This window comes from Thunnus maccoyii, chromosome 13, assembly GCF_910596095.1.
Source record: "Thunnus maccoyii chromosome 13, fThuMac1.1, whole genome shotgun sequence".
NCBI lineage: Eukaryota > Metazoa > Chordata > Actinopteri > Scombriformes > Scombridae > Thunnus > Thunnus maccoyii.
The window spans coordinates 11,063,671-11,089,560 of NC_056545.1; the positions used below are offsets into that span (position 1 = coordinate 11,063,671).

At 39.4% G+C, this 25,890-nt stretch overlaps 1 protein-coding gene across 12 annotated transcripts in view; it reads right to left on the reverse strand.

Annotated features, from left to right (window-relative positions):
* Nucleotides 1–25,890, reverse strand: part of tcf7 (transcription factor 7) — a 112,189-nt gene that overhangs the window by 5,470 nt on the left and 80,829 nt on the right. For 6 of the 12 annotated variants that reach the window (XM_042430196.1, XM_042430197.1, XM_042430191.1 and 3 more), the window contains 8 exons: nt 25,641–25,767; nt 12,569–12,656; nt 7,471–7,560; nt 5,543–5,662; nt 5,177–5,339; nt 4,536–4,643; nt 3,336–3,383; nt 688–736 (listed from right to left, as the gene is read on the reverse strand). In XM_042430196.1, coding sequence (XP_042286130.1) covers nt 688–736; nt 3,336–3,383; nt 4,536–4,643; nt 5,177–5,339; nt 5,543–5,662; nt 7,471–7,560; nt 12,569–12,656; nt 25,641–25,767 — 793 coding nt within the window. The remainder of the gene's footprint in view (nt 1–687; nt 737–3,335; nt 3,384–4,535; nt 4,644–5,176; nt 5,340–5,542; nt 5,663–7,470; nt 7,561–12,568; nt 12,657–25,640; nt 25,768–25,890) is intronic. The other 6 variants (XM_042430192.1, XM_042430200.1, XM_042430202.1 and 3 more) reach the window with 3 other exon arrangements.

The following is a 25,890-nucleotide window of genomic DNA, read 5'->3' on the forward strand; positions in this document are numbered from 1 at the left end:
GTATCAAAAAGAAGGACATTTGTACAAAAGGGGCTGTAACTTGAGAAGATATCTACTTGATTTGACTAATTTGGACAGCTGAAGCTTCATATTATCTTCAGATAAACTTTTAACTGCATTTGTGCTCTGTGCATCTGTGCATTTTGTCCCCCATCACTTACATTGCAAGTGCATTATTAATGGATCTTTTAACGGCTAGTATGAACAGGAGGAACGATTACAGCATGAAAAACCTGCTTAAATGTTCATTTGGTCACCTGATTATTATTTTAAGACAGATTATGAAAAATTGTGAACATATCCTTTAATGATAATATCTTTTGATCACTGTAATATGTTGACAGGAAAAGGAACACTGCGTTGATGTCCGACTGACATTTTTGAATTTGAAGCAGCTAAGATCAGGCCATCAGTTTTGCACACCGGTTATTCAAATGTTTATAATTCAGGTTACGTGGAAACCTGAGTGGGTGGGTGGTTTGACGTTAGAGACACATCCTGCCTCAAAGACACCAAGACGTTGTTGTGTGCTACAAAGCGCCAACGCAAATTCAAGTTCAAGCTCAACAGAATTCTCTCCAATACTGTAGAGCTGACACAGGCCATTTGTTTTCTCATACTGAAACGTGGTGTAAAAGCTATCTAACAAGAGTCAACAGATGAGATGTTTTGACAGTGGGTGTTTACCTGTGTTGGAGTCCTGCTGCTTCTCCCTTTTTCTCCTCTTCTTCTTGCCCTGTATGAAAAAAAAAAAAAAAAAAAAAAAAAAAAGAAACCCCCCCCGAGACATGAGTCTGGCTCACTTGTTGAAATGACTGAATTGCTTTTAATTCTCCATCAGGGCTGTAAATGATCTGCAGGTTTTTTTTTTTATCCAGTTCCTTAACATACTCAGCTTAGTTATCAGCCATCATTTGTAAAGATAATGGGACTGTGCACGAGTGCTTATGAATTATTTTATCTTATTTGCCCTCCGTAAAAAGACTTTCTGGTTTCCTCTCTGCTTTCCTGCTGAGTTTGAAATATTTGTTTTCTAACCCTCCTGTCTATATATTGAGACCTGGTCCCAAACTGTAATGCTTTTTATCAACACAAATCTGCACCATATGAAAAGTTAATCAATTTGAAATACAAAAGTGCAAAGTTAAGAGCAGCAACCAGCAACCGGGTCAGGCAACCATCGTCAATGCTTAACAAAAGCAAGAAAAAAAAGCAAGAAAGATATGAAAAAACAAAAAAGGAGAACACTTTGCATCACTAATATTATAAACACAATTCATGCAAAACCTGCCAAAAGTAATCAATGAAAAAAAGGAGATCTGAGACGCTCCAAAAAAAAAAAAAAAAATCTATTTAGAAAAAGGCTTTTAAAAGTTTTTGAATCTCCTCAGATCTAAAAATCTTGTTTTCATATTTCACTATATCTTCGAGCTGACTGTACTGTGTGACTGTTGAGGTAAACATCAGAGCTGTTCATACAGATCCGGTGATGGTGAAGTGAGGCCTCATATTTGGCTGAGATGAAGGATGTGGGTACAGACATCTACCGCCTACGCTACAATGTCTGCCCTCCTCAGCTCGCTGTCAGCACTGTCTATGTGGTTACAACAAGTCCTACTGCAACTGCAAACTTTCTGAAGCTTTATTTCTGTGGGTGTACGTGTGTGTGTGTGTGTGTGGGTCTCTGTGTGTATGCGTATATATACTATATGTAGGTTGTATTAGGACTTAGAGGAGAAACCCTTCACAGCTGCGGGGGCGATATGCGGGACTTCGCTTCCTGTTTTGCTAGTGGGTCCAGTGACTGCCTTGCTTTTTGTTTTGTTTTTTTTTATAACCTCAGGAGGAGAGCAGAGTGTAAAGTGTGATGGGGAATGAGGGGGTTTCTTGAAATACAACAGACAACATGTTAAGCACGGCCTGAATGTCGTCATTACACGAGTTGGTCTTTTCAGTGAATATGTGCTTAGCAGACTCTGTTGCTCTGCGCCTCAGAGGACTTTTTCGGAAATATCATCATTATTTTTATTGTTTTTTTTTCCTTTTTACACTCATGGAGTTGTGATGACTGTTGCTGAGCTATTGTAACGAGTGATGCATCCTTGTCTTCAAAATAATTCTTGGAAAACAGCTCAGTTTATAGTGGTATGCAGTATAAAGTTACCTGCCCATTGCCCCTATAGGTAAATACTGTAAAAACAAACACTATTTGTGTCAGTAGGCCACCATTTGTGGATGATGTTTACACATAAATATACTGTAGTAGAACTAAAAGTCATGACGTATGTCCATGTGAACTGAAAGCAAACAGCATCCAGTGTTAAACCTTTCTGAACTGCTTAGAAAATGCTCAAAGCTCCATGCATACAGCAGTAGCTCTTACACCTATGATCACAGTCTATTAGAGCTCTGGTTTATAACATAACAGGACCTCTTGAGCTTGTTTTTTGAACACTGAGATTAGAAATAAACCTCTAATGGCAAGGTTAGGACTTATATCTGCTCAATAACTGGCGTCGTCTTGTTCTATTCTGTCAGGTACGGCCTTAAAAATCAGTTAAACACCGAATAAAGAATGACGAACCGAACTGAATCAGCGTGCGTGTTTAAGCAAGCTTCGTAGGATATGTCTGAAGCGCTCGTTCAGATGTTATAAACCAAAGCCCAGTTTAAGTGTGACCATAACTCTTGTGCCATGCCTGCCTGTCTGCAGAGTTCAGCTCAGTCAGATAAGAGAGAAATGAGACAGTACAGCAGAGAAAAGCATATAAAAAAAAAAAAGGTCACCACTCTGCCAGCTATCTAATGTGACTGAAAAGCAGCCTCTGTCACAACCACGGCCTTTAATTCACCTGATTATGAATAAACATACTATGTGTCATTGCTGTCTAGCTATACTAATAAAGGGTTGCCCCCCCATCCAAATGAAAAAATTGTAATGATAAACTATTGCAGCGAGGCAGTCAGGCCAGCCATGCGGCCCTGCTCTCTGTTAGTTGAGCAAAACGGGTTGATTTATACCTCTGTGTGATTCAGTGTTTTACGGTTTAGCTGACTACTCGTCGTAATCATGGCAACGTGCAAGCCTTGGTGAAACGTTATCCATAACTGACCAATCAGATCTCCTTTTGTAGCTGCTGTCACCACTTACGTGTTGGGTTTTTTTTTTTTTGTTTTGTTTTTTTGTGAGGCTGATGCGTGTGAGTCATTAAGATTGTTGGAAGGTGCATGCAAAACTTTTGCACAGGAATACCCACAACCCCTTTCATGCAGCTCTTCACATACTCATTTTTTCCACCACAGAGGCATAAATCCACCATAAGACGTGTCCCTACCCAATCAGCTTTACTCTTTTCCCCTGCGACCCCGCTAAGGCCCGCCTCCTGCAAGAGTTCAACAGCAAACTGACAAGTCAGAGGCACACAGCAGCCCAGATACAGCACATCCCCCAACACATTAGACTGATGCAGATACTCTCAAACACATGCACCCCACAGGTGTGATTTCCTCCTGTACTGTGGGAAACGTATTTAATCATTTCATGCCACAAAAAGTGTGTTGTAATGTTTTATGACTTTTGACTGACAGGTCTGAGAGCCAATGATCATGCAGGTTTGTTGAGGCAGTAGCCGGTGAGTAAAGTAAGTAATTTTCTTCAGCTCTGAGGTGAGAACAACAAAAGATGATCGATCTCGGTTTACTCAGTTCTGGTTTATTGAATTCTGGGCTGTTTTTTTTTCATTTTGGTTTCATTTACAGGGAATCAAACCAGAGAGCAAAGAAGTCGAGTGGTTGTACCGGTTCCTGGTGTTGCTGTTTCAGCGAAGGTTTTTATACTTTTCACAGCTTTTAACATTTTATCATTTTCTCAAAATGCAGCTTTCTGCTTCCAGTGACTGCTTAATGTCAAACTCAGTATTCGGTGAGGTAATGAAATAATAACTTATCAAAATAGCTCTCATTGCTTTGTTATTCCTGTTTTAAAATCAAAACTAAAATCAATAAGAGAATGACCGAATTAATTAATTTTTAAAATACCATTTGAACTATAGTTTACCAAATGTTTGTGTCTTTTTCTGCTGCTTTAAGGGATCATTTCTTTCCAATCTTCTCTTTACTTTCTGTTATTGGAATCATTTTTTAGGAAACTGTCTCAACACAAGAAAACCTTGTTTACTGTGAAATGCTGTAAATCACTATTAATGGAAAATGAAGTTATTGAAGTACAACATCTCCTGACATGGGACGACATCTTTACATTGATATAATAATCAGATAATAATAATTCTACTCATATTATGTTTTTAGTTGATACAAGGTTAATATTTTAACCAAAGCAACCACATGACTTCTTTATTCTGGTAACGGTTCCCACTGCAGTCCAGGTTTAAAAAATCATAACAAGTGAGAGAGATTTCATGACGTAAAAACTTCCTACATCTTCCTGTTTATGTTTTTTTTTATTTTTTATTATGATGAGTAGAACAGTCAGTGCGGAGTAAGAGGAGTAAACAGTAAGAAGAGGAAGTGCTTACGTAGTTGTCCCGGGCAGACCAGGTCGGGTAGAGCTGCATGTGGAGTTGTCTCTCCTTCCGGGCCAACTCGTAGTACTTGGCCTGTTCCTCTCGGGTCAGTGCGTGCCACTGGAGACACACACACAAACACAGAAGCGTGTTTGGATTTAACTATCACATGTTAGTATTAGTATTTGCCAATGCTGTATATTGTACAGTCTTAAATGGTGAATTAATGTCAAAAACTAAGTCATCAAGCTAAAAAAATATGCTTTTTAACAATGTTGGAGACATTATGGAGAATAAAAAGGAAAAGAGAGAATGTGAGCATGAAAATATCAGCTACATTTCAAATTATGAACACTGCAAGAAACTTTTCTTTTACCTTCACGTTCTGAGAGCTTTGATCGCGATATGATCTGTATCTGGACTGTTCAAATTGTACAATTTATTTAATTTTCTTATCATTCTTCCTGATCCCAGTACCACCAGCCGGTGTGTAGTTGTGATCTCAGTAGCACCAGTGTGTGAGGAGAACAGAGTTCACGTTACCACAGTCCTCTCATGTTCCTCATGTGTGAAATTACAGAATGACCTGGAAACAGGATTAGTCTGCGTTATGTGTATGTGTGTGTGTGTGTGTGTGTGTGTTCATCCCTCACCCTCCGTCCCAGAATCTGGTTGATGGCGGCGCTCTCCTTTAACGTGCACTCTGCGATGACCTTCGCCCTCATCTCCTTCATGTAGAGCATGAAGGCGTTCAGGGGTTTCTTGATGACTGGCTTCTTGGGCTCCTTCTCCCGCTTGGCTTCCACTTGCGGCTTCCTGAAGGGGAGAGAGAGAGAGGGGGAGAGAGAGGAAGGGGGTAAGGGGGAGATGAGCGGAGATGGAAAGAATCAGAATCTGCCTTTTTTTCATTGTTTCTTTTTTTTTTGAGTTGGTTTGAAGAATAGAGAAAAGAAACATTGAAGGAAAATGCACCAAAAACCAAGCAAGTGTGGCGTGGAGTCGGTGCGATCGATACTTACACGTACATGCCCCTGTCATACTGTTCGTGCTCCTGTTTGCCTGAAGGGGGCACTATTGCTGGGTGGGGGATCCCTGTGGGATGCATGCCTGATGGGCCCAGCATCAGAGAGTGAGGGAACCTGGTGGAGGGGAAAGAGAAGGGCGGAGGAGGGCAGGAAAAACAAGAGATAGAGAGTGACAGAACAGCTTTAGTCAATTCAGACAAACGCGTTCAGTTGGGAGCAGAGAGGACAGTGAGCGTCAAAGCAAGCGATGAGCCTGAAAGCATGAAAAGCAAGGAACAAATCTGTATTTTCTGTTAAATGTCCACAACAGGCTGATAAGTCAAACGTCCAACAGCAGTTTGACTGACTGAAAATAGGACGCCTGCCTGTATAAACCAATACAAGGACAAGCTCTTAGCTTTTTAAAAAAAGCTACAAATATGAGGCTGGTGTTCATGTCAAGCACTGAGCTTGAAATGTGTGAATTTTTATTTTTATGCAACCATGATGTAAACATGTGTCACCACTGGAGGGCGCCGTTGCCTTACAGAGAGTGGAATGAGTGCTCCTTTACATTTCAAACCTTTTCTTCAGTTTCGTCAGTGCACTCATGAACGTCTCAATCCTCAATAATTTCACCATCCACCATATGATACACATCTATTAATGAGTCTAAAAGACAGATATTTTTTTCTTAGAAAGAAAAGAACGATAGATGTTTTATGAGTTTTAAAAAACAGGTTTGTTTCAGCACCCTCACAGACAGTAGAGATTTTGTTTAGGCGACACAAAGTCTGACCGACAAGGAAGCAGCAATAAGCGTCAGCTTCTGGCAGCTGAGGGAACATCTGGGTAAAAAAAAAGATTATCCCAAAAGTATTCATAACGTTTGTTTTAACCTGCATTAAGTGTCAGCTCATGGGTGGGGTTAACTGGATTTGGCAAATTCAGGAACTACCAACAGAAATATAACATGCATAAATAAAGACTTGCAAATTAAGAGAGTGCTTGCTGCTCTGAAATAGTGAATACAGAGGATGCATTTCCTACTGGGACTGATATAGAAGATCATGTGATCAATGATCACACACAAAAAAAATGGGATCAAGAGATGAGTTTTGGTGTGCAGCAATTTACCATTTTCAAAATTTGGATCCATTTTTAGTTATCTAAACTGTTAAACAATCAATAAGGAAACCCCCCCACTTATTGAGCTTCATACAGGTCTAAAACAAACCATATGAAAGGTTGGTTAACTCAACATGACCAGGGATCTTGTGTTTAAGACCCAGCAGATGACCTGGCGAACAGGTAAAGCGCTGTGGCAAGAAAGCACCTGTCTGTTGCAAGCATACATTCTGTGTGTGAGTGTGTGTGTGTGTGTGTGTGTGTACAGAGGTCTGTGACAGTGGTTCAGCATCTCATGACTTAAATTAGAGTTACAGCTTAAGCAAAAAACACAAAAAAACAAAATACTTGGCTGTAAAATATGAAGAAACTCACAGCGGGGTCATGAGGCTCGCACTCATGTGTTCATGTTTTTCCATTTAGTTTTATTGGTGAGTGTCATGGATACGATCAGGGACAAAAGGAATAAAAAAAGGCAGCGTATGTGTGTGTGTGTGTGTGTGTGTATGCGTGTCAGCCTTTTGTATTCTGCAACAGCGGCTAGCTTGGCTCGGCTACGTTTTTTGCCTTGACTCAGCTTGTTTTGGCGAAACACTGAACTCGTCCTGTTTACAGCACACTGCCTCCAGTAGGACTTTTACAGCAGCTGCCCAATGAAAGCAGACACAGAAGCCGACGGTGAATGGAAAACTCCGGCTCAGGCGTTTTTTGAATGTGCTATAAACAGGATTTGTTGATGCAGAGCGTTGCTTGTTTTTTTTTTTTCTTTCTCTCTCTTTCTCTCTCGGCTCGGTCCAGCCGGCCGGCTACGGTACCTGGAGTAGGAGGAGGCGCTGGGGAGGTTGGAGGAGTAGGGCTGCCTGAATCCACAGGAGGACAGGGCAGGATAGACTGGCTGGCTCTGCCTGCCACAGCACAGCACAGGGAGAGACGCCAAAAGCTTTACAAATACAAGTTTGTTGATCCCCGTGGGGACGTTCAGTCCTTCAAGTCAGTTTATTCTATTCAAATCTTAATCAGCAACATTTCTAAAAATCCTTCTAAAATATCTTTAAAATTTGCTCTATTGTGATACAGAGAGACTATTTTGTGAAGTCCAAACTTGCAAATCCACCATTCAGCATCTTCATTTGTATTTTGGAAACATCTTAAACAATCATTGGTTTCTTCCCTGTTACAGTGCTGATTTTGAAAGCTGGAATGAGAAGTAATTATCAGTTTTCTTCCTTTTTCTTTGTTATTTTTTTTGTCCTGTTATTGCTGCTCCATCCCTAATTATTTATACAGAAATTAATATGATTTGTTTATCTTCAGACACTAAGTATTTGAACAGTTACACATTTTTTTTGTTCTTCAGCACATTCAATTTGAAATAAAATAATGGATACTAAATTGAAGTGCCAAGTCTCATCTTTCATTTGAGTGGGAGAAATAGACCCTTTAGAGGAGGAAGCGTAGTATATAAAAAAGGTGCAACTGTCCAAATACTTACGGTCTAGACTGTATATGTATGAAAGTTCAATGTATCTGTGAATATATCTTTTAAATTGGTATTTATTGTGTCATACAAAAAGAAAAGAAAAAAACAGAACCAGTATATTTGCTCATTGTTCTATATATATATATATATATAAATATATATATTTATATAGTATCCAGAAGACACTTCACATCTATAGAAGAACCTCTTGTGATGCTATGATGCATGGCGATCCCCCAGAGAGTCTGGATCAGCATTGTTGACAGCTGTGTGTCAATACTAGGCTTACCGGAAGCACAAACACAAACACAAATGCACACACACACACACACACCATGGGAGGTAGAGGGTGGGGATGGGATGTAAGCAAGAGCCTTTGATATGTAGAAAACCACACTTCTACCTCCTGAGAGCCAATACAACACCCCCCCCCCCACCCTTCACTGATTCATCCTCATGTTTCAGTGAATGCACACACACACAAACACGTTTCCTCATCTCATCTCCCCCTTCTTCTTCTCAACTGTGTCCATTTGTCAGTCCACAGGAGGCAGTGCTACAGTAAAGCCCAGGAGCAGAGGCCCTTAGCTGGGAAGAGATCCAGAGATCACTGGGCTCAGTTCCTGGACTGGAGGACCATTCATGCTGTAATCCTGTTTTAACTGAGGTCACAGTACAAAACAGGTCAAGTGTTGTTCAGATAAAAGGCAGTTCAACCTAAACTGTACACACAACGTCTCAGAATCTATAAAACTGTCAATCACTTCGCTTTAGTTTGGACAGTCGGTCCGTGGCACCAGCGCACACATTACTAACATCAAAATCCTTACAAACAGCTGCTCCTGAGTGACGGTGATGCCGCACTCAAACAGAAAAATACTTCCCGTGTGAAAGGCATGGCTGAACAGAGGTATGCTGGGAATGAAATCTAAGTGATCTTCTCTATTGTGCCCGTCAGCAGCTTACAAATTTTCTTTGTTACACTTTGACTACAAGTGACAAAAAAGTAATTACATCCCTTCAGACCAGACGGTAGCGACATTCAAAAGGTGGAGAGTTTAAAAATGTCAATGAATGGCGGCAAAAGAGGACAGCTTTCACGCTTTGTTTAACCTGTTTCTTCCCTCTCGTAACACTACAGGCCTCAAAAAGACTTCTGTCTGCTCTCTTCCTCTACAGGTATTTATTTAAAGCACCAATAAGTACAATTTTACTGCCTCTGAGAACAAAAGTGACCATAAAACGTGGATTTTGGCTTTATTTTCTAACTTTTTGGCTTGAACTTGAACTTTATTTCTGTCAACTGACATTTTAGACACAGCCAACTTCTACCTCCCACATACTTGCAATTTCAGTTGCTCAATCATGGAGAACAGAGAGATATTTCAGCAACAAAGGCTCAAAATGTAATTCTTTAAGTCTCTTTTTATGGTGATGTGTTTCTATTTAGACTAGATTTCTATGTTCTAATTACCAAGCTGTAAAAATGCAACTTTATTAATTGCGTGTATCACTTACAGGCAGAGACGGGGAACGTGTCCCCTCAAAAATTTGAAATTGGATGGCTTTAGAAATTGTTAGATTCTATTTTCACAAGAAGTGTTTTTAATTAGTCTTAATAATATAGTATATTAACTAAAGTTGCTTTTTTGTATGTTTTATTCATATTTAACTGTGCCTGCTAAACAAAGTCCACCCCTCTCTGTTTAGGCTACTTGGTTCCTTCCAGCTTGAAAAAGCACTGCGATGTAGAAACAAACAATCTTAGCTCACGCCATAAAACAGTGTGACTTTATTGAATTTGTAAATTTGTAAATTACTTAGAGCTTCAGAATTTCCCTATTTAAAGTGTCTTTAGCATTTGAGGTTTTAACCGCTAACATTACTGTTAGCTTGTTGTCCTTTGCTAATATTAGTAGCTAAATTATTGTGTTTATCACGACAAATTTGCAGCACTGAAGTGCGTTCTACAATAACAGGTAGTGGACATAGATGATTTTTTTTTTATCAAGAGTCACACAGTGTAAGTAAAAACAGTAGCTACATGTTTGTGAGCTTTCTTTATTTAAATGTTAAATCATCAACAATGCTGGCTAGCTAACCAGCTAACGTTACCACTGAGTTTAAAGCCTTTTCGCTAACTTTTTCTTGTTCAATATTGCTATTTAACGTAATATAGTGTTAATAAGAGTCATTCAATTATAGTTGTAGATAGTTAGTGATGGGGGGCAGTTTGATCACAACCAAAGAAGCCAAAGCAGATTATTACTGGTAACAACTTGGTTTGGTGTGAACATTAACAAATGCATTGTGAAACTGTGTCCCCTCAAATATGACACCTTTGCTTACAGGCCACTGTACCTTAAGAGGACTTTGCTTTGGTTGATAGAGGTTAAAGAGTCTTTTTAACATCTGCTTCAACTCTCATTACTGTATTTAATAAAACAACATTTTTGTGAGACTCATGCTCCCATCACAGTGGTCGCCACTGCAAACTGCATCCTTACAAACAACAAAATAATTCCTGACGGCCTCCTGACCCGGGGCAACCAACCAATCAGCCAAAAAAACCTGGGGGACATATGGAGGTGGTCGAAGAGGGACAGGAGGCTAATTGTCAAAACAACAGAAAACAAAAGTTTGACATTTAAACAATCATTCTCTATGTTCCCTCCTCCTCCTCCTTCAGCGAGTAAAGCACACTACGAGTGGCCAAAACAAACAGATAATCTGGGTTAGAGGAGATTAGCTGTTAATAAGACTTGTGAAAATCCATAGTGAAGTGTCTGAAAAAGATAAAACGTCTGACGTCAGACTTGAGAGACGTCTGGGGGGGACGGACAGCTCGTCCTACAGAAACACGAAAAAACTGACATATACACACATGTGAGCAAATGCACACACAAAGTTTTAAGCCTCCGTTCCAAATCTCCGTGACATTTTGATGTAAGCCTTTAACTGTTCCTGCAGGGGATTTGTCCAGGCACAGATAGTGTAGGTTGTAATAAATGGATTTGCGTTGATCCATAAATCAATGGAAGCCTGACTTAAGACGTTCACAATCAACCAGCGTGACATTGCAAGCTCATAATCGACGCTTAATTCAACTGATGAAAAATGAAACAGCTGAATATGGAACAGATGTGGCTGTTATAGAGAGCTTTCTTCATCAGTGCTGCTGCTGCTGCTTGCTGCTGCTCCGTCCCCATAAAGAACTATTGTAAAAATCTAATCCAGGATAGACACAGGCTGAGAGGACTTCTACTGGATATAAGCCAAGAACACACTCATTTTGATGGATAATTTGTGAGTTTATTTGAGTTTATAATCTACCTGCACCTGCCAATTTTAAGTCAATTTTATTTATATAGCGCCAAATCATAACAGAAGTTATCTCAAAGCACTTTTCACTTTTCAATATTATTTCCCCCATGAGCAAAAACTCCCTTTTAATGGGAAGAAACCTCGAGCAGATCTGGGCTCTGGGTGGGCGGCCATCTGCCTCGACCGTTTGGGAACATGACTTGTGCTCACTACCGTCTCTTGTTTCTCCTTTACAAGATGATTCCTTGGCAACGATTTAGTTTTAAATCACATAAAGTCTCTTTTATTGATAATTTGATTTTTACTCAGTAAACATGCCAAAGGATTCGCTTGTGACTACTTAGACACAGACCTTTAGTGTCTCTAATGCAGTTTACTTTAACATGTCATTCAACATGATTTTGGTTGACGTTTAATTTAAATTTTAGCAGTTGTCTGCATTCCTTTTGTTTTGACCAGAGGTTGAGAGGTCGAAATAAGAGTCCTTAAACACGAGGGATCAAAGAAGGTGGTTGCCATGCCAATGGGACCTCGGGTTATCCGCTCTGACAGCAGGTGAGACAGTGATGTATGGACCACTGCCCTAGGTCAGAGTGTGTACGTGTATATGTGATGCTGTGAAATAGTGATAATGATTGTAGAGATTAGCAAATGACTTTTTGGAGTTTGGACTAAACTGCAGAAGCATATTTGTGCCTCAAAGAGATTTTTTTCATTCAGTCATTCATGATAACACTTTGGCAGTAATATAGTAATAATTCCTGTTATTAGAAGCAACATGCAGTATAATATTATCCTTAAAGTCGTGTAAAATCAGTGCTTTTTATTATCTGCATCGTCATTTAATACATTTGGTTACAAAACTGCCGCACGTAGCTGCAAATCATTTACAATAACAGCTGCTACATTTTTTTTATTTGAAGTAATGTCACTCAGTATTCAACATTACTGTGTAGTATCAGTTCTCATCATCCCAATCCTCAAAAAAACTACCTGGTGCCTTTAATGATAAGCAATGAATGTGAGTTATTACAAGGTCATCACAAGTACACAAAGGACTGAGTGAGTCACAGCGTGTACAGCTATGTGTGTGTCTGTGTGAGACTCACCAGCCCATGGATGGAGTGATCTGGCCGACGCTGCCTGGAGGGAGGGAGTAGTACCCTGAGAGGTCCTGGGACTGGTGCCTGTGAACGCCTGCAGGACACACACACACACACACACAAACACACACATTAACAACATTGTAATCTCTTTTCTGTCTAACATATTGTTACTTAAGAAGTTCACACACACTTATAAATTATATATGTCGCAATTTATCTGTCTTCTAAACACGTACACACTCATTAGGTTGGGTCAGTGCCCCCTGGCCCTGAGTCTATGGGCTATTAGCACTATTAGTAGTCTGGGAACCTGATATTAAGCACCGAGGTGCCCTTAACACAGGTCACACACTCCCTGTGTGTGTGTGTGTGTGTGTGTGGGACCCTCCTCTGACATCTACACTGGGTGCTGATGTAGCCATTTAGTTTCACTGGTTATTTTACACAAGTTAGGGACCGTGGTAAAAGTTCCCACATTTTAAAACACACAGATACACTTAGACATAAACCAAAACATGGATACAAACAAACCGTCTCACATTCCCCATCTCTACTTTTAGCAGAAATGTTTTCCAACAAAAGAAACACAGACAGCTTGACTCTGTGTCCTCACACAGTAAATATCCAGTCTGTCTCTCCCTTGGTCTCTCTCTTTGTGCCCTTCAAAGGAAGTCATTTGTCAACAGGCAGCACCTAGCACTTAGCGCAGCCCAGCTGCTAACCTGTGTTTGCAGCAGAGGAATGCTGTAGATGACTGTAATTTGGCCGCGGCTCCGGGCCTGCTTCAGGACCCTGAGCCGCTATAAATCTGGACGACAGGAATGTGACTGAGTCAGTCGACCTGTCTCACCACTCTGATCCTTCCTCCCCTCCCTCTGTCTGTCCCACCACACCCTTCCTCCCTTCCCCTCCTCCTGTTCTCTCCCTTCTTTATCACAGTCATCCTTCTCTGCGTCTCTTCCCAGAATCCATCCTCCCATATTACTTTTATGGTCTTTCCGTTATTCATTCTCACCCTCTCCTCTGCCTCCTCTTTTCTTGCAAGAAGCTCTACTGTATTACATAAACACATAAACAAGATGATAGAAATCCTATGTTGTCGTATCTTTTTTGTTCTTAGTCACATAAATCTATTTATTGTTTATTGCTTTTATTTACTATTTTAATAATGTGGCTTGTGTGAACTTGACTTTGCTCTTCAGTCCTCAACAGAACCTCAGAAAATATAAATATGTTGTTTAAAAAAAGTAAAGACACAGTGAAGTAGTAGGCTGACTGAGCAAAACAATATTATATATATAGATATATATATATATATATATATATAAAAATTAGAAGCATAAGCTTGTAGTGATTCTTCCTGTGCTTGAGTAAAATGTTTCTACAGTAAAGGTTAACTGACCAGATATTACACTCGTTAACAGGTATTTAAACACAGATTCAATGAGATTTATTGTGATAAATTAAAAAAAAAAAAAGTCACTCTATCTGTGTTCACAGCCAAAACATTACTATATAGACAAATGATAAATGTGTGTGAAGAGAGAGTTGAAGAGGCAGAAGGGACTTTCTCTCAGCAGCGTGTATCTAATTCAGACATGTAAACAAGCTTCAACATTTGACTTTATCGGGGTAAACTCCACTTATTGTAAACACGGGGTTTACCCTTATAGGCAGGCGGTAGAACGCCTTGTAGCATGTAGCTTACAGTTTAGCTTGCAAGCACTGAAGCAGAGAATTGTTAGAGAAGTTGTACAGTCCTGCCTCAGACACAAAACATAAACAGCTGCCTTCAAAGGACGGCTTCACAATTGTTCAAGTCTGTCTTTAAACAACAGTCAGGTGCCCATGTGAACACTGAAACGGGTTTAGCACGCTGTAATCATTCCTCCTGTTCATACCGGCTATTAGAAGATCTCCTCCAAATGCACTTTCAACGTTAGCGTCGGGAGACAAAATCCTTCAGCCTTCGTTTTGAGCAAAAAAAGTATTTAAAAGTTTATCTGAAGATAATATGAGGCTTCAGCTGTCTGCGTTAGTCACATAAAGTGGATATCTTCCACAGTTACAGTCTTTTTTAGTAAAAAAAAATTCCCTCCGTGTTTTGACAGACGTTGTTTTTGTCTTCAACTGCGGTGGAAGGATCGTAACAAAAAGAGGCAATTTGGCACTAAAAAGAGTAACTTTTAAAGATATTGAATTGATAATTTGAACACCTGAAGCCTCACATTAGCTTCAAATACATTTTTAAATACATTTTTGCATTATGACAGGATCTCTTAATTGCTGGTATGAACAGGAGGAATGATTACAGCAAGAAAAACATGTGCCAATGCATGTTTGGGACTTATTCTTTAAAGTGGACACAACCAACATGGGTTATTTTATTGCTTTCTCAGAGGCTTCCCTTAAAGGCTGCAGTTAAGAACACTGATGAATAATGGGATTAATGACAATGAATGTTAATACTTTAGATATTAAGATAGCAGACTTTACATCTTTTTTTATTTTAAAACACCCATGTTCCCTGAAATGACTGTATGGCTATCATCAAAACAGAAATCCTGAAAAAAAAGCGTGGACAAGTTCTACTTTAGTTATTAGTCTGTCACACTTGAATGTGATGGAAACATGACGCTGGTTTCTGTAAGTCACGTTTCTGCTTCAGCATTGACACCGTCAGCCCTGTTTGTTGTTGGGAAACCTGAAGGGGAAAATTAACAGCAGTAATGGGGCAGTTTTCTTTGGAATGCCCCTTTTAAAGCGGCCGTCTAATAACAACTGCAGCAACTATCTCACGGTCTCCATGTCAGCGTCTCGGGAAACACTTCAAAGGGAAACCATTTGACTCAAACTGGCTCTGTGTGAGCTCGGTATCAGAACGCGTGCATGTTAAACCGAGAGTCAAAGAGCTGAAAATAGTATTCCTGCACTGATAAAGTGCTGTGGTGGTTATAACCACTGAGAGTGAAAGCGCTGCAGCATCTGAGCCTTTAAATGACTTGACAACCAGCCTGTGTGGTGTACATAAAAGGGCCCAAGACCAGAAGAAACTTTGTAGTGTTTTGTTACAGTAAGGGCGGTAATGAGCACTAACAAATTTTTATTGTAGTACAGGGGCCGTTACTTTTGTTAGGAGAAGACATCAAACGTCAGAGTAATAGTAAAAGTTACTTATTACAGTGCAAAAGTACAGTGTCTAAAATCCAGGTTTCATATGACTTGACTCTCATTTATTATCATATTTCATTTCTAATACACAGTTTTCCTCATGTTTTGTCATGCGGCCATGACACTGTAGTCTAGACACTCTACTCATTATTTGTCATCACTTTCTCACACGTACAGTTCCTGTTTGAATTTTAAATATTTTTGTATGCAAGATAGATAATTTTTACTTATTCATTAAGTGTTTTAGCTTGTGTACTTTATGTTTTCTTCTCATTTTTATTGTATTCTTATAATGTGTTTTTTTGCTTTGTGGTTTGTCCTTGTTTCTGTTTGCAAAACAACTAATTGCCACTTGGGAACACATAAAGTGATTGACTTATAAAGAAAAGAAAACATATAAGATGACAAAAGCAAAAGTCTAAATGTTATTTCATATAATTAAAAGGTAACAAGTTGCTCCAAAAGTTAGTTACTTTAATGTAATTGTTATTGCATAATCTATTGTCCTACATGCTGTTAAGATTAGAAACAAAACTCAGGAATAAAATAAATAATAATAATAATAAAATTTGATTAGATTTTGACAAATCCCACAAAAACAATAATGCATTAGCCTCTAATTGCACCAAGCCCATTGGTTCCTACTAAAGATGTGACTTATAATAATGGGTAACAAATATATAATTTAGTTTAAAAAAAGACTAATTTCAATGTAGCAGACAGATAATGTCTTTGTTTATTCCCATATTAACACGCATTCGGTACTTTAGTTATAGCAGCCGTGTACTTAAGTTGAAATATACTACAGTGTTTATATTCCTGGTAAAGAAGGAACATATCACCCAGCGCAGACCTCCTCTGTGCAACAGTGGAGGTCTGTTGCACAGAGGAGGTTATTATCAGCCTTTGACAACACATGTAATACCTTAAGACCATGCGAAACCATATAGTAAGTGTTAATCATCAACACATGACAGCGTGACAGTGAGCAGACGTGTTTCATTTCTGCTTTTACACGTTACACCGTACTCTACCCTCTATTGTCTGAGCAGACACTCATATCTGAGAAACAGTCAAAGCGGTGTGACGGCGCTGGATCGACTGGGATCGGCTCGACTTTTGAAACGCACGTTGAATGCGGTGTTATGGTTGACTGAACTGACCAGTCGGGGCGCAGGATGTCAAACGCAAACCGAAAGGAGGATATTAAAGCCTGAGAAAGACTTAGTTTAGCTCTTTCTTTTTATTTTGTGACTTTTGAGCGCAATTTTGTATATGAAGGGTGCTATATGAATAATGTTTGTTGATATTATTTTGTACTAAAGCTCCCTTAAAACTACAAGAGCCTTTACTTTAACTGATTGAAAATGTAAACCTAGTAAACCAGAGAATTATAAATTATTTAAACAAATTAAACAAAGATATAAACATTAACAAAGGTAAATGATAAAAATAAAAAAATACATTTCCAAGCAATTAACACAAAGTAGAGAATGGCCACTATATATTTTAACAGAACATTTTAATTGGGATTGTTTAATCTTTCAGACAAATGAACACATCTTTTTCTGCTCAAATGTGACAGACATGATAAGTCACTACGTAATTAAACCGAGGTTTTGGTGCCCTGGAGTTTAATAGTAAACTGTGATTTTAAAAGGAAACAGAAACCTTATTCTTGTTTGCCTCCACTGAGCGTCTTGCACAACACTTTAGCAGAGCAAACACTATCTGTCATGGGGGTTTGAAGCTTTCCATCCTCTACAACTTTCCACTCTGCTGTTCATCTGTTGTCAGATATAACAGCGATATCAGAGTAAAGTTTTACTTTGCTATGATCTAACTAGTGTGAATGTGAGGAACACACACACACACACACAAACACACACACAAAAACCAGGAATAAAAATGCCGCACTGTTAACAAGCTCTCTGGTTGCCAGGGAAACTGGCATCCTTGCATCCCTATGATTTTCACTGCGAGTCTCTTATTTTTAAGTCTCTTGCAGTATCGGTGTGAGGGTGATGACGTAAAGCGGGGCTTAGGTGTGACAACGTCTGTACCTCCACTGTCATGCTTTGAAACTGCGCTGCAGCTAAGTTTAGAACTTGGGAAAATATTCATTTTACCCCAAAATGCTGCAAATATATTTCCACTGAGCTCTACTTCAACTGACTGATTTTAGGTAAGAGAAGAGATTTTAATGAGTCTGATAAATCAAGCGCACCATAATAAAAGAGGGACGTTACAGTCCGTCATGAAGACAGAGTGAAGACATAAGACACATATAAATCCCTTAATCTGCAGTAGCTGTTTTGAGCATATTTTCAGCTTATTTTACCTACCTCTATTTAATAATTAATAATTAATAATTTCTTGGGAACCATGGTTAATGGCTTAATTTGAAGAAGATACCATTTGTACCATTAAATGTACAATATAAGCACAGGTTACTAAATTCATTAGTTTCCATTAAAATTAAAAAAATTCAACGAAAAACACGCTTGACATGTTTTGTTTTACAGTAAACCTACTACAGACCTCCAGTAAAACTATTTAAATTTGACATTTTCTGGTTCCCACATTTCTTGTCCACAAGCTCACAGAATTTCAGGTTGAAATGTAAAAGTACAAAGTTTTTACAGGGCAATTAGTAAAAAGTGTCCGTTTCTTCAAAACCTCTTCATTATGGCTAAAATGTATTCTTTAATATTTCAATAACTCATTTTTTAACAGATAATTAGTTACAGCTAATGATAAACATTTTTGCAAGTACTAACAACAACAAAAGGAGGGAATTTTAGTGAGTATAGCAAATGTAGCGGTAGATACGCATGTGTCCAAAAAACTATCCTCAATATAGCCAAACCTATCCAAACAATGACATGAATCAGTATTGCAACTGCGATTAGGCAAGTCATATTTCTACTCCATCTGCCAAATTAAGTAAGAGATTTTAGTGTTTCTGATAAATCAGGTGCACCATGCTAATGTGCATGTGGATGTTATAGTCATACAGACAGAAAATAAAAGCACTGACATGAGACACAGACACTGTAAGGAGTTTTTTTCTTACTTTTTTTCTTACTATGAGGGGAAATTAAAGGGAAAATCAGGGGTTTTAAAAAGCTGAATTACTACTGAAAGTGAGGCGGTAATGTTTAGGCAGCGGTGAAAACAGACAGTGGGTGCTGATGGAAACTACACAGGAAGTAAACTGTTCTGTGAGAATAAAGTCAGAGCCGGGAGCTCAACGTGTAATAAAGGAAGACAGGTGTCAACACTAAGCAGAAGTATACCCAAAGACTTTCCCTGTTCACAAACAATGCATGATTACTATAGTCAAAGGCTGCCACCAGCGTGACGTCATGAAAGGAAGGACGAACATGTGAACACTCTGGAAGCAGAGCAACAGGAGTTAAATTATGAATTTTCATGCTGGTCAACCCTGATATTAAAAAAAAACCCTGGTAACCTTTAAATGCAAGTGACCACTCATGCATCACTTCTATGTGAGTGATATAATTATAGGCCTGGAGTCTGAGAGCACAGTGGTGCACAAAAGAACTCGTAGAGCACAAATATTACATTGGATAAATATGGGGCTTTTTTTCCACCCATCTTTATTCAAGAGCATGGTCTTTCAATTTGAGAGCATGATTTTTATATTTCACGTTCAGTTTTTGTAATTCTTTCCCTAAAAACCCTTCCCTCGCATTCAACTAGTCCCTGCTTGCGCGTAGTTTTGCTCTGCTTCTGCTCAAACTGCAGTATGCTTGCACTCAGATGTATTTTTGCTTGTACAGATTTCCTTCAGCCCTTCTCTTTGCACTCTGGCTGCTTCTGTTGTGCTTGTGAAATGTCTGCTCTCAGATTTTTTTTTGTGCAATACTCCCCAACCAATAGAAGGCCAGGTATAGTGTTGACCTATGAAATAATCCCTGCCTCCTTCCGGGCACGTTCGCTTTACTTCTTAGAGCATCCCATATGGGCGGTTCATCCACTCCCGCCCTCCAAGGCTTGTTTTTGTTTTGACATGACCTGCTTTGACATTGTGGGTGTATGTGATGTGTTGTTGTGTGTGGCTTTGTATTTTGCGTAGTGTGTCCTGTGTGGTTTTTGCTTCGTACTGTTTGTTATTGTGTTGTTATATGTTTTAATTGTAAGGGACTGCAGATGAAAATTAGCTTTAAAGCTAACTATGCAAATTGTCCCAATAAATACAATACAATAAATAAATGTACTTCCCCTGCTGACTTGTACGACTTTCACAATAAAAGTACAGTTAATATATATATACCAGCACCTGCACTTTTTCTTTTACTATAATAGCTACATATAATAGTAGCCATATGGCACACTGGCCTCCTGTTGGTGTGCTAGAGGAGAAAATAACATCATTTTCATGACTCAGGAGCTGGAGTCTGGTGGATCGCCAAAGTCAAGGACCTCAAATAAGTTTTTCATTCTAATGGTGCAAGAACACAGTTTGAGCAGAAGCAGAAAGAAATCTGCGCACAAGCAGGGGCTATTTGAGTACGAGGGCAGGGTTTTGAGGGAAAGAATGAACTAAATCTGAACATGAAATCAATAAATCATGCTCTCAAATTGAAAGATCACGCTCTTGAATAAAGACAGGAAAAAAGCCCCATAGATGAAAAGATTATAAGTCAGACTCAGAATTCTAAGCAAATGTGTAACTATAATTTGCATATTGTTCGCAGAAAAAAAAAAATCAAAAAAGTTTCAGTTCGAAGTATTAAAAAACATGTCACTTACATTTTGTAACAATCAAAAAAAAAAATCTAACCTAATAAAAAAAATAGTAACCTTAGCAAAGGGAGATGTTTATAATCAGATAAAGTAATGACAGTTAGCACCGAATGTTTTCGTTAGAAAGATGAAAAAGGAGCGTGTTTGCCAAGGTACACATTTAACATTGGTCATGCCTCACAGAAAGGATGAATCAGGCTTTTGAATGCCTCAGCTGTGAAGTACAGCTGAGTGTTTGGCCTTTGCCTGTTCTCAGACTTTGTCCCTGAACACTCACTTCAGCCTTGATTCAACAATCCAATCATGACATCATCCGAAAGCATGACTCTGTATCAAACAGGCCTCTGGGCTGCTCTGTATACACCAGTAGCATCTAAACCAGTGGGGGGGGGGGGGGGGGGGGGGCTGGGGGTCGCGAAATGATCAACAAGATAAGAAAGCAAGAAAAACCTATTTCTGTTATACAAAATTATATTTATTTTTCAGACTTTTCTCAAATCTTTGCTCTTTTCTTGTGGCTTCATGGATGATTTTAATTCTCCAGAACTATTAATTATTCAATTAATAATATTAATCATTCAAATATAGAAATGAACCAAGTAGAATTGGTCTAAACTGATGGACATTGCTTCATTTTAAGAAGTACTAGGTTGGTAACTGGTGATCTAAAGTTGCAAAAAGTTGTGACGGTTTCTATGAAAATTGCATTTTAATTATTTTGGCTTTCAGGAATGTCAATGGGACATTTTTTGACCTAATAAAAAAATGTGTATATTTTCAGTTCTCCTTCAGAGACCCAGTACCCAGGAGCTGATAATTCCAGCAAAAATAGTGTCTTGGATCAGCCCTCCATAATTTAAAGAGGACATATGCTTTTTTTGATGTTCTGTTATTTTTATACTGTTATGATGTCGGGTCTCTATGTTAAACACTGTCAAAGTTCCAAAACATGAGGTGAACATATGTAAAGTGCTCCTTGCAGGTCAAAAGCAAGGGCTTCAACCTGCTCTGAACGCTCTGTTTGTAAAGTTACCTCTAATTCCTCCTCGTGATGACAGATTGTTTGTGCATGCCCACAAACGGCTGTCTGTTCTGCAGCCTTTGTTGCTAAGGTTGTTCCACGGGTTGTTAACGTTGTCCACTTGCGTATTTTGGGGACTCAGGTTCAAACATGGACAACGGATGTCTTTAAGAAGTTTCCGTTTCGAGTAAAGAACGAGAAAAAGAAGTGAGATCCTGGGGTGTGGAGTGGGCTCATCGGGAGGAGGGGCCTTAAAGAGGCAGGAACTAAAACGGCCTGTTTCAGACAGAGGCTGAACTGAGGGGCTGCATAAAGAGTCAGTATAAGATAAATAAAGAGTTTTTTAAAAACTGTAATTCATGCAAAGGTATTCCAGTAGAGCCCCAAAATATAAATATAGACCTGGAAATGTGCATCATACGTCCCCTTTAACATCAGTCTTCTGAATTTATGTCCTGAAGGAAGGAAATTTTATTGATAAAAGCTGAGTTCAGCAGTTTGAGAACAAAGTAGTAAGTAGGTGAGCTGAAAAAATGACATCACTGATGAGGTAACTCCTACCAGGGACGAGCTGACGAGTGATATGAGGAGTGAGGTAAGGCGGTGTTTTTGTGTCTGTGCGCTTCGTGATGTTCCTGAGTGGAAGCGTAGTCAGAATTCAGATGAGATGGTGTGACAAAGGTTATATGCAGCAGCCAGGTGTGTGTTTGTGTGTGTGTGTGTGTGTGTGTGTGTGTGTGTGTGTGTGTGTAAGTGGCTAGAAGCAGGTGGCTCAGTCTGTCATTAAGAGCTGAGTCACTTTGCTAGCGTCAGCCACACACACACACACACACACACACACACAGTCTTCAACAAGGAGAGTGTGTTCGTAGGAAGAGGGGATTTCCAGACGGAGACGGCAGGAGATTGCCTGAGGTACGTCTAATATCCAATCAGAGCCGAGGAAAGACTTTTGTTCATCTGATGTTTCTGTTTTTTTCGTCACTCTGTTCTCTCTTGCTCTCAATCTCCTGTTTTCTCCTTTTCTCCGAATAAGAGTACTCGCTTTCATCATCACCATCGCTGTCAAAATCCTTGAATTATTTCGTTCAGACTTGGAGACTTCAGAGGGTTTTTGACATGGCGGCTCCTGAGGAAAACCCAGGCGGCGTTAGATGACCAGTAAATCTCACCTTATCATATCAGGAAGCGATTTCATGGTTGTCAGCTGTATTAAACTAAGTTTTCTGACACTTACTAAACTCTGCCGACCTCTGCCTGCACTCTGATATACAGTATCTAGTCTGTTTTCTAGTTCTTGCCTGCACCTTTTGTAGTATTCTTGTATTTAATGTTTTCTACAAATAAAGCTGTAATGACTTGGATCAAATCATCCTCATTATTACGGTTTTTATTATCAAAACATCACTATTATAGTTGTTTTCATCATCATTCAGTTTGTAATCCATCATGTTTACTGGAGGAGCAACTTTTGAACGCGTAAAGGATTTTTGTCTAATAAGCTTTAGACTGATGAAACGTGTGTGTTGCTGAGCATGATTATGTGTATATCCATAAACACAACTGGTCCCTAGAGCTGCTCATTACACTGTTCATTACACACAAAAACATGAAAGTGTTGGCGGAATAAACAGTGCAGAAATGATTTAAGGCTTCCTATGCATACATTTCATACAGGAGATGTTCATTTAAACAGAGAATTGTACTTAATTACACAGAAGAATTACCAAATACAAGTTATCTTTTCGTGTCACCTCTCTTCTCTTTAGACTCCCTAAATCCCTCGCTTACTCACATATGGATGATTTTTATTTCTCTCCTTCGCTTTCTCTCTCAATCTTTATTTCTTTTCTCTTTTGCAGGGGTCAGTTAAATGACATTTACATGTTGCCATCACTGAATTCATTTCTATCCTTGACACAAACGCCAGTTCACCAAAGCCAAAAAAAGAGTCTAATCCAACATGGGTCACGGTGTCGGCCTGAGTGGGAAACAGAGCTTTATCATTAGTGGAGCTACAAACGTTGAGTTAATCATAGGGGGGGCACTAGAGCGTACATACTCAATAAGTGGACTCCATTCTGGATCCAACCTCAGCTGGACCACGTTTGAATAACACATGGCTATCGTGTCACCTCGGCTGTCATCATTCAGCTGCCTACTAGCCACCACAGCTGGCAAGGTCATTGTGTAATGTAGGATTCATGAATGTAGGTTCAAAACTAACCCATACATAAAAAAGAAAGACTGACGGTGAAAAACATAAAAATAACTATGCATTCATTTTGTTGGAAGGAAGTACGAGTACATTACTGAGCTTGATTTGCAATGAAACAGTGGCCATAATGAAGAGTGGGAACGTAGAACGCCACTACGACACCAAACATGTTGGTATTTGAACGAAACTATGCCGAAAACACGGAAGTAAGGACAACAAAACTGAATCAGTTGAAGTGTGACATCAAGACTCCAGATGAATCTGTTTTCATTTGAAGAATTTTTATGCTCAAGTGTTACACAACAAAGATACATCTACCATTAATACAGAAATGCTATTCAGTTCTGAAGTTTTTGTACTCATCATGTAATGTACCTTCACTGGACCTTTGATGTGGTGGAGATGTATTAAGTGGAACAGTAGGACTTGTATTTGAGTACCCCTGCACTAGAGGAAAATACATTAAAGGGGCTCATAGGGCTTGAATGTGCTCAGTAAATTTAATGGAGTTTTCCAAAATAAAGTTTAGTATAGTGGATGTATGAAGAGAACTGAATACAGTGATCCAAGATGGCACCCGTTCATTCCAATGAAAAGTTGCTCATCCAGCAAATACACACACATAGTTTGTTTTTTTGTTCCTTGGTTTGTTTCCTGGAGAATTGACTTGTACTAAAGACTGCACACATTGAGATGACATCCTGCAAAACAAATAAATAACAAAAAAAACCCAGAAAAGGACACTTCGACATGTGGGCAGGAGGAGCCTGGACTTACACCACCAACTACAATTAATAGACAACATACTCTGCCTCCTGAATGACATCCCCTTGTAAAAAAAAAAAAAAAAAAAAAAGTACGTTTGAACAAGGGGAAATCCAAATCTGCCACATTGTATCCAGCTCTTGTAATACTTAATATAACAAGAGGGAGTTTGGATTGTATGTTTGGGAACTTTGGGAACATGCATGTTAGTTGTTAGTCTTGCTTGGGTTTAGAAATATTGACAAGACGGATGCCAAACTCATCTTTTGAGGATCATAAATACATTTAGTAAAATTCAAGAGGCCAGTCAGTAAGTGAGATGTCTTCCACTAGAGCGAAGTGCAAGACGGACGGACAGATGGACGGACCAACCGACACCACCGCCCTTTTAGCCCCGCCTCTTGCAGGGTAAAACCCCTACAGTGTTTAAATGTCAGGGTGTGTTTGTTTGTGACTTCCAAACAGAGTACAGTGTGTGTTTGTATGCTCACTAAGGAGAACCTTGTGTGTGCTGCTGAGATGGCTTGTGCGATTGTCACCCTAATTGTTTCCATCTTGCGTGTACGTGCGTGTGTGTATGTGTGTGTGTGTGCGTGGCTGGCGGTCCCTTCAGAGGAGCAGGCCACTTCAGAGCAGCCATGGGACCGCCACAGTCTGACGGAGCCGGTTCTGCCACTTCACACACTGTGTGCGTGCCTGAATGTGTGTGTGTGTGTGTCCATGTGTGAGGGAGGGAGGGGGATCCACAAACATTATGCGAGTGAGAGAGAGAGAGCGAGAAATAAAAAGAGGATATGAATATATTATGCATTTGTTACATTACATATCTTGTGTTTGTGTGTGTGTGTGCGTGTGTAGATGTGATGAATGATGTGTCGACAGCACACACAGATCCCAGTGTGTGTGTGTGGACGAAGATTTCATCAACAATTCAGCAGCTGTCTGGAGTATGTCTGTGTTTATTTGAGTATGTGTGTATGTGGAAGATAGACCACTGAAATGTGTGTAATTCTGTATTTCAACAAGAATCCAACATCAGTAATGACGTGTGTGTTTGTCTATTGTATCTCAATGTCACCCAAAGTATATATATATATGTGTGTGTGTGTGTGTGTGTGTGTTCTTACCTGTCTTCTGGCTCATGTCTGTGGGCAAGTGTGGAGGACTCGGGCTGAAGTGCTCGTTGCTGTAGGGCAGGAGGGACGTCAGCGGATGCATCCCGTGAGACTGCTGCACCACCGACACTTTGTTGGACTGTTAAGGAGACACAACGACACAAAAATGTATTTAGATAATTAGAAATGGATTTGATTGTTGAGATACGGGGGTTGCGGGGACTTTCCAACATGTCCCCAGTTTAACCATATTATCCGAAAC